This window comes from Kryptolebias marmoratus, linkage group LG13 (genome assembly GCF_001649575.2).
Source record: "Kryptolebias marmoratus isolate JLee-2015 linkage group LG13, ASM164957v2, whole genome shotgun sequence".
NCBI classification, from domain to species: domain Eukaryota; kingdom Metazoa; phylum Chordata; class Actinopteri; order Cyprinodontiformes; family Rivulidae; genus Kryptolebias; species Kryptolebias marmoratus.
This window is the reverse complement of record NC_051442.1, coordinates 10161892-10169687: the sequence shown is the minus strand read 5'-3', so window position 1 is coordinate 10169687 and position 7796 is coordinate 10161892. Positions and strand designations below refer to the sequence as shown.

The window sequence follows — 7796 nt, the reverse complement described above, 5'->3', positions numbered from 1 at the left end:
TTTGCACAGCCACTGTCCGTGCACGTCTATAATATGAGCCTAAACTGAATCTCGTGGACTGGGCTTTTACAATGGAAACGAGCTGGGGTTTCATTTTGGGAGTCAAGAACCCTTTAAAGTGCTCATACCTGGTCCACAGCTGTCACAATCCACCCCCGGGTCACCCCCGTGCCAATGCGCCAGGCGGTTCAAACGCGTTTACAAAGCTGTAATTTGCTAATAAAGCCGCGCGCGCCGAGGAGGACATGCAGTGGAGTCGGTCGTCGAAGGTGGGCACAACCTGCCGAAGACGGTGGCACAACGTTTAACAGCCTCCCCCGTTCACCGGCGACGAGCGCCGCACGATGTCTCATTCATTTAACTTGCCTGCTACTGTACACTGCGCCTCAACGTAGTGAATTCAACACTATGGCAAACAGACTACACTACTAGCAGCTCCAGCATGCTCGGACGGGAATATTTTCGTATCCACGCGCCTCGGAAAACTTCGGTGACGTTTCACAAAAGCCAGCCAATAGGAGCTCGTCTTCTATTAGGACAATGGAAAGCCTCTGACCAATCGGAGCCGCGGCAGACCGGGCGCTGGCCAATGGCGTGCGAGCCCTGCCGAGAGTAATGTTGAGCGAACTGAAGACTGAAGACACTGCGTATCGCGTCTGTGCTTCTCTCTCATACACAGCCATTGCAGAGCATTGAGACCCAGCTATAGTCTATTGGTAAGTATCACACACGGGAACATTTTTTAAGTGTTTGTAACGACGAGAATCACGGTAACAATCCCAAATACCTCGCTTACGCGTTTGCCACGATCGAATATAAAACAACACAGCGCTAGCAAATATTTTTATTGTTGTGAACCTTTGAAAAAGGAAGGGGGGGAAGAAGAAGAAGGAAAAAAAATAACCGGTAACATCACATCACTCTCTACCCGAGACGCTCAGTTGAAGAATGGGGAGAAATAATAAAAAATCAAAACCCCCCGACGAAATTCGACGGAAAATTGCGCATTTTGACAAATACGAAAAATTTTGTATATTGCGGTCGTCTTGTTTTGACGAAACGGGGGCCGAAGCGGTTAGCGGTTATCGCGTAAAAAAATCTGTAAAATTATAAAAAAAAAAATGTCTAGCGGACGAGCACGGTTAAAGCGACAATGGTTTTCGGAGACTCACCGTTAGCTAGCCGTTGCAGTGCATTGCGAAGCCTGAACGCCTGTCATGTGAAGACCGGAGGAGGGGAGGAGGAGTGGGGGATAGAGAGGAGAGGAGAGTGCGGGTCCGAATAAGAGCACGAATAAAATCACGAAAACCGAAGAAAAAGAACGACCGTCTCGAAATATGCACCTGCGGTTAATTTCGAGGCGAAATTCGCCCGACTAGACGGTTAAAAAAAAGAAAAAAAAAATTCCCCCCCCCTCGCGAGCTGCGCTGTACTGTAATGGCTGACTGTATTCGCATAGGAAACAAGGCAGCGCGAGGCGAACGGGGAAGCCAACGGCAGAGGCGCAGTTCGCCTCAACTTTTTCCAACCGGGTTTTTTCGGCAAGCGGACGCGCAACTGCGAGAGGCGACGACGGCGAAGCAAAGTTCGGTCCTCCGCGAGTCGAACGGCGCCCCGCACGCGTTTCTCCGACGCGCCCAAGGGCTCCGAATCGGGCTTCGAAACGAGGCAGTCGCCGCGGTCGCTCTGCCCTCTATTGCAATGGCTGTGCGCTGACACAAAGAGAAGGAGCCATATTCTCCATGTTAGTGGATGAAGACGAGCGGCCATTAGGAGCTCATAGAAACCAAGTCAGTAGCACAGCCCGCTCATAGACACAGCACAGACCCAATGTATTACTATAGAAGGCGGCCAGTGCAATAGGAATCAATCGGGGGAAATATTTTGCCATTTTCGCCGGCTTTTCGGACGTGTTTGCCGCGTCGCAAAGCGAACTGGGAGGCGCGAGGAGACATTTGAGGGGGACTTTCTTTCATGAAGAAGGCATTCTCACAAAATGGAAGAAGAAATATTGCCGTCGTTGTTGACCTCCTTTCCCTCAACGGGAGAAGCCTATGCGCCATTATTACTACTTCGACGCGGAGTTTAGTGCGGCCAGACGAACGGGGAAAGGAGGGTTTTTAAAAGCGCTTTTTCGACTATTTCACAGAAAGGGGCAGAAAAAACAAAGACAGCCACGGGAGGAGTGTTTGCTCGCGTTCGCGTTGCACTTTTTTAGCTGTTATATTCTGAATAAACACGACTTTTTTTTCTCTTTTAAATGAGAATTCTCCTTTTTGTGTCGAAGTTTATTCCTTTCAATAAAAAACAAAATAAAACAAAAACCTCAGTTTTGGTTCAGTTGGGTTATTTTTGACAGGTTTAAACGGGGGAATTTATTTATTTTTTCTCACTTGCATAAAAAAAACAATTTAAAGCAAAATGTAAGGATGAAGTGAGAGCTGTGGGGGGTGACTTTATCTTGAAGTTTTGGGGAAACTTTTGTGTGGAAGTTCATTAGACCGTGAAGGGGCTGCAATAAAAACAAATTTACACGTTTTTTTTTTTTTTTTAGTTTATGTGATTTAATCAGGTTAGGCAGTTTTAAGCCAGCATAATGAGAGCAGCCTGTGGACCATTTAGTTTTATGTAAGGGCCACAACGCAGGTTGCATCAATAAATAAAAGGCATTTATGTTTGCATTTAGTTTTATTTTTAAACTTAGTTTGACAGCAGGGAGGGTGGGTGACTACAACAGTGCAGCCAAATAAAAGGAAATAAGGCATAAACATTTACACGACTCAAACAGATTCATGTTTTTCACGGAGCTCCTAGGGTGCAGTATAGCTAATAATAGCACATGTATTTATAGTATTTTATTCACTTCAGCAGGCACATGCTTAATCCACACTTAAAACCATATTATTATTATTTATTTTAATTTTTTTAAAGATACTGCCATCAAGATGGGGAAGGACCCAACCAAGCCGAGGGGGAAGATGTCCTCCTATGCGTATTTTGTCCAGACTTGCCGGGAGGAGCACAAGAAGAAGCACCCCGACGCCTCGGTCAACTTCGCTGAGTTCTCCAAGAAGTGCTCCGAGCGATGGAAGGTAGCGCACGGCGGTGTTCGTCAGTGTTGCGTTGTGGTTGGCGGTTTCGACGTGCGGCTCACCTGTCCGCTTTCTGCTTTTAGACCATGTCTGCCAAGGAAAAGGGCAAGTTTGAGGACCTGGCCAGGCAGGACAAGGCGCGCTACGAGAGGGAGATGATGAGCTACGTACCCGCCCGGGGAGGCAAGAAGAAGAAGTACAAGGACCCCAATGCCCCCAAGAGACCCCCGTAAGCACCGCAAGCTGGCGCCCTCTGATCTCTGATTCGGTCATGGTTCTTTCCTGAAGACCACCTCTAAAATCTGAATCCTTTGAACACACAAAAAACTTTTTTTATTTTGTTTTTTTGCAGATCTGCCTTCTTCATCTTTTGCTCGGAGTTCCGCCCCAAGGTGAAAATGGAGAGCCCCGGCCTGTCAATCGGCGACGTTGCCAAGAAGCTGGGCGAGATGTGGAACTCCACCTCTGCAGAGGACAAGCAGCCCTACGAGAAGAAGGCAGCCAAGCTGAAGGAGAAGTACGAGAAGGTAAGGACGCCGCGACCTCGTGTTTCGAATCCGGCGGCAGTCGGGGGGAGAGGGCGTGGCGTGGGGGGTTAAAACTTAGTGACTGAGCCAGTTCAGCAGCTTCTCGTTTACCCGTCGCAGGACATCGCCGCTTACCGCGCTAAGGGCAAAACAGGCGGCGCCGCACCGGCCAAGGCCCCCGCCAAGGTGGAGAAGAAGGAGGAGGATGACGACGACGACGAAGAAGACGAGGAGGAGGAGGAGGAAGACGAGGACGACGACGATGATGAGTAGACGGCGAGGGATGCCGTGGTCACCTTCTTTGTTTATAAAGCATTTAACCCCCTTGTACACACTTCACTTACTGAAAGAAAATTCATTAGTATCCAAGGGGTAAAAACAAAAAGAAAACAAAACAAAAAAAGAATGCCAACATTAAGGCTGTGTATATCGGTTGTTTTTATGCTGTACAGTTTTTTGTTTTTTTTTTGTTTGTTTTTTTCCTTTCCTATTTGTATAGTTAACACTACACAAGTATTGTGTCCTTATCTTTCTGCCAGTCTTATTTCTTTTCCCCCAGTGGTAGTTTTAGACCACTATCCTGCCTGGTACAGTATAAAGGGGTGGGCTTACAGTATTTCCCTTAGCTAGCAGTGCGCCGCACATAAAAGCGTTATGAGTTAGATCTGAGTGTATCTTTAATTTCTTTCTTCTTCTTTTTTTTTTCCTTTACCTGTGTGTTTTCATTTCCGATGACATGTTATCAGAATTGACGTATCGCAGTTGTTTTACTGATCTTTATGTACCACTGTAATCGCGGAGAAAAAAAAAAATAGAAAAAAAAAGTCTTGTTTATTGTTAAAATTTAAATTGCTTCTGATGTCAATAAACATTTTTTTTAATAAAAACGAGCTTTGTGTTTGAAAAATCTTGTCAGGCGTTGCTTTTTTTTAATTTTTATTATTTTACAGGAAGGTGGGGATTCTCTACGCATTTAAGCAAAAACAAAGGAAAACGCTAAAGATTAAGAAGGGGAAACAGCAGCTCTGCGAGGTGCACATGGACCGGTGTAACAAAATGTTCTGCGTTGTCAGTATTTAAGACCCAGAAGGGGTGAGTTTTTATCTTTTAAGAAGATGCAACAACTTATCGTCAACCGTTAAGAAAAAAAATGGGTTGATGATTAAAGAGAGCGAAAGCATCTTACAACTCAGGCCTTAATAAGCTGTTCCTACAAAGCATGACTCATCACTACAACTGTCCGTATCCTGTGTCGGAGCTCGGAAAACGTGCCGTGTAGTGATCCCCCCCCCCATCTCCCTCCTCTTCCTCCTCCTCATCGTGGAAGTACTGAAAGTTGCTGCTGCTGCATGCCAACATGCATCACCGACTTCCTGTTTTATTTAGATGCCGCTTTATCTCATGCACTCTCCAGGTCCCGTCCTGGGTTTTAAAAAAAACAACAAAAAAGCCATTTATATAAGAAGGATTATGTGCTTTAAAATCCCGGTGACATAAGAATATGACACATCTGTGCAAACCTAAAAGCAAAGCGAGCGCACGTATTGTCACAACAACTCAGCCTCAGAGAGAGGGAGAGCGCATCCTGGCTGGGTGGGATTTTTCAAACTTCCAGGTTGCGACGACAACGTCTGACCCCTGCTGTAAACCACAAGGACGTGTCCTCTGCTGTGTCCCCCCTCAGCGTCTGAACCGGGATCAGCCTCGTCCCACCGACTGTAGGCGAGAAGACAGGCACCCGCTTGACCTCTGCCCTGCTTCGATAAAAGGCCCTGAAAGGTGGCGTGACCTCCTCCTCGTGCTTTTAGCATGGAGTCCTGGATGTCGTTCTTCAAAACCACAAGAGCCAACACGCAGAGCAGAGCTGAGCCGAGGCCAAACATCTGACAGCTGCCAACTACTGTCAGCGCCGGTATCAGTTCCCCCTCTGTTTCTCTGAGCGCCTAAAGTTAAACGGCGATCAAAGAAAGCAGCTCACATCGTGAGCATTTACGCTCACATGCTCTGAGCAGGCCCTCTTAAAAAAATAATTCTGCTTTCCATGTGGCAGCAGCTGATGATGATGATGATGGATAGCAGGAGGAGGGGGTGACGCTGAAACAGTTGCAGTGACTGCTGCCTGCGTTCAGCTGTTGATCAGTTGCTGTGAGGGCCTTTTCAGGTCACACACACACACACACACACACACACACACACAACAGAAGGGAGAAGCTCCACTGTTGGGCCTGTTAATCCCTCTCAGGCGCAGAAAACACAATAAGTGGTCTCGGGGCGACATCTAGTGGTCAGAATCTGCAACTGCACGATCATAAACAGGATTTAAACAGTTTAAAATTGTTTAACAAAATATCAGAGATTAACCAAGAGATTAACTAAGTTTTATGAGACATTTTTTTGCCATTATAATACGTGTCCCTGAAGATAAGTCAAATGAGATCATCAAGTTTTGCTGATTCAAGCTTAATGTGGATTTTATGAAGTCATGATTGCAGCTCACACAAATATTGGATGTTTCAAGACATAATACAACCAGTAATACACATTACTAACAGTTAATTAGTTTTTATAGTCATGCTTTATTTATCAAAAATGCTTATTTGAGGAGGATTTGATCTATTTTAACAACAGCCTCTGGCTTCTTTAGGAGAAGAAAACAATGAAAAATTAGTCTTTTTAAAGTTTTAAATCTTATGCTGAGAAATGACAGCCATTTTGGTCAAACCTTGAAAATAACTTCATGTGCTTTAGTGTGAATGACTCTCAGCTGCTACCGCATCATATTTTAGCTCAATATCTGTAAAATTGACCGCCTTATAGCCATTTGCGTGTTGGCTGATGTCGATTAGTTGTGGCATCCGCCTTGACTTGAATTGACTTTAAAAGTTAATCAGCTGTAGAAGTTTGCACAGTGAATGTTTTCATCAAGTTTTAATAAAGTTCATTAAAAAAAAACTGTGAGGAGAACAATGCTGAAAGTAATAAATCATTTGTTGGAACACCTTCACACGAGTAAAGTCTCTTAAACAGAGCGAGGATGATCACTTCTTTGAACATTTGCATCTGAAACATGTGAAGCGATGATTTTGACAGGTGCCTGAGCTGTTCAGGATGACGTCGCTCAGATGAGCCTGTCACTTTGCATCTTGTTGGACGCCTCCACTGGGGGATGCTGTTGCAAAGGGAATCCCTTCGGCGCTTCTTCCACACTGTTTGTTTTTCCTGTCTTCTCTTCAGACCCTGCCTCCTTTATTCCTGGAAGCTTCAACACAGCTGTTTCCAGTTCATAAAGCATCAAACTAAACCTCTAAACTAAACTGTTCGACTTAGTCAGCTCTAATACACTTTTATAAACGAAGGCAAGCTGTTTTTGTGATTAACACGACTAATTATAGCATTCAGGTGTCAGCAGCCAGTCTGAATTTATACCAACTTAAACTGAAAACCTTACAAAGAAGAACACAAACTGAAATAAGTCATAATCATCTTAAAGTACAATTAGAGCATTTTTCATCACTCACTCGCATCCTTTTCCTGCATCTTTGCTCCTCTCAGTGAAGGTGTGAGACTAAGGTGAGGCTGGATGAGTCGATCCCGCCAAATTAAAAAAAAAGCTCAAGTCTTACCGGGTCAATCCTGAATAGGCGTCAAATTATTAACAGTGGAACCGAAAGACTTCAATGCTTCTTTGCACTGAGCTCATTCAGAAACTTCTTCTCTGAAGCATCTTCAGGTTCCAGGAGGAAACTCCTCTCCTTTTCCTCCCTGAAGCTGCAGCTTCTCGTACAACAAAAACCCCTCTTCTCTCGTCCTTTAGCGTCCGTTTCAGCTGATAAAGAAAAAAAACCTGGAGATACTGCTGAGTGAACACTGAGTGCTGAGCTATATGGGGCGCCGTTTGTAAAGGAGCTTGTGCTAAAAATTCATGCCTAAATTTTGTCACATTTAGCTTCAAACACTGTTTAAAAATGTAGTGTTGATTTTTTGATGTCACTTTTTACAACATTTAGCGCCGTTTGTAAAGGAGCGGTGCGCGGAGGATCACGTCGAGGGGCGCGGGTGGCTGCTAGCAGCCGCCGCCAGCAGCCGCCGCCAGCAGCCGCCGCTAGCGCTAGGTGCTGGGTACCGGGCAGCGGTGCGTCCCGCCGGCCTCTCTGCAGAGGAACGACCCCCGCCCGGC

General features: G+C 45.5%; 1 protein-coding gene across 1 annotated transcript; it reads left to right on the top strand.

The window, feature by feature from the left end:
* The first annotated feature begins 566 nt into the window (after positions 1-566).
* Positions 567-4507, top strand: LOC108236971 (high mobility group protein B1). The gene is made up of 5 exons (XM_017418086.3): positions 567-716; positions 2932-3092; positions 3176-3321; positions 3445-3619; positions 3740-4507. Exons 2-5 carry the CDS (start codon positions 2946-2948, stop codon positions 3890-3892), a joined length of 621 nt encoding a protein of 206 aa, XP_017273575.1. The 5' UTR covers positions 567-716; positions 2932-2945; the 3' UTR covers positions 3893-4507.
* The last annotated feature ends 3289 nt before the right edge of the window (positions 4508-7796 follow it).

Bases quoted from the DNA above. Each gene is read 5' to 3' on its own strand.
- LOC108236971 (XM_017418086.3), top strand. From the start codon at position 2,946: ATGGGGAAGGACCCAACCAAGCCGAGGGGGAAGATGTCCTCCTATGCG. The intron at 3,093-3,175 runs GTAGCGCACGGC...TTCTGCTTTTAG, and splicing joins AGTGCTCCGAGCGATGGAAG to ACCATGTCTGCCAAGGAAAA. The intron at 3,322-3,444 runs GTAAGCACCGCA...GTTTTTTTGCAG, and splicing joins AATGCCCCCAAGAGACCCCC to ATCTGCCTTCTTCATCTTTT.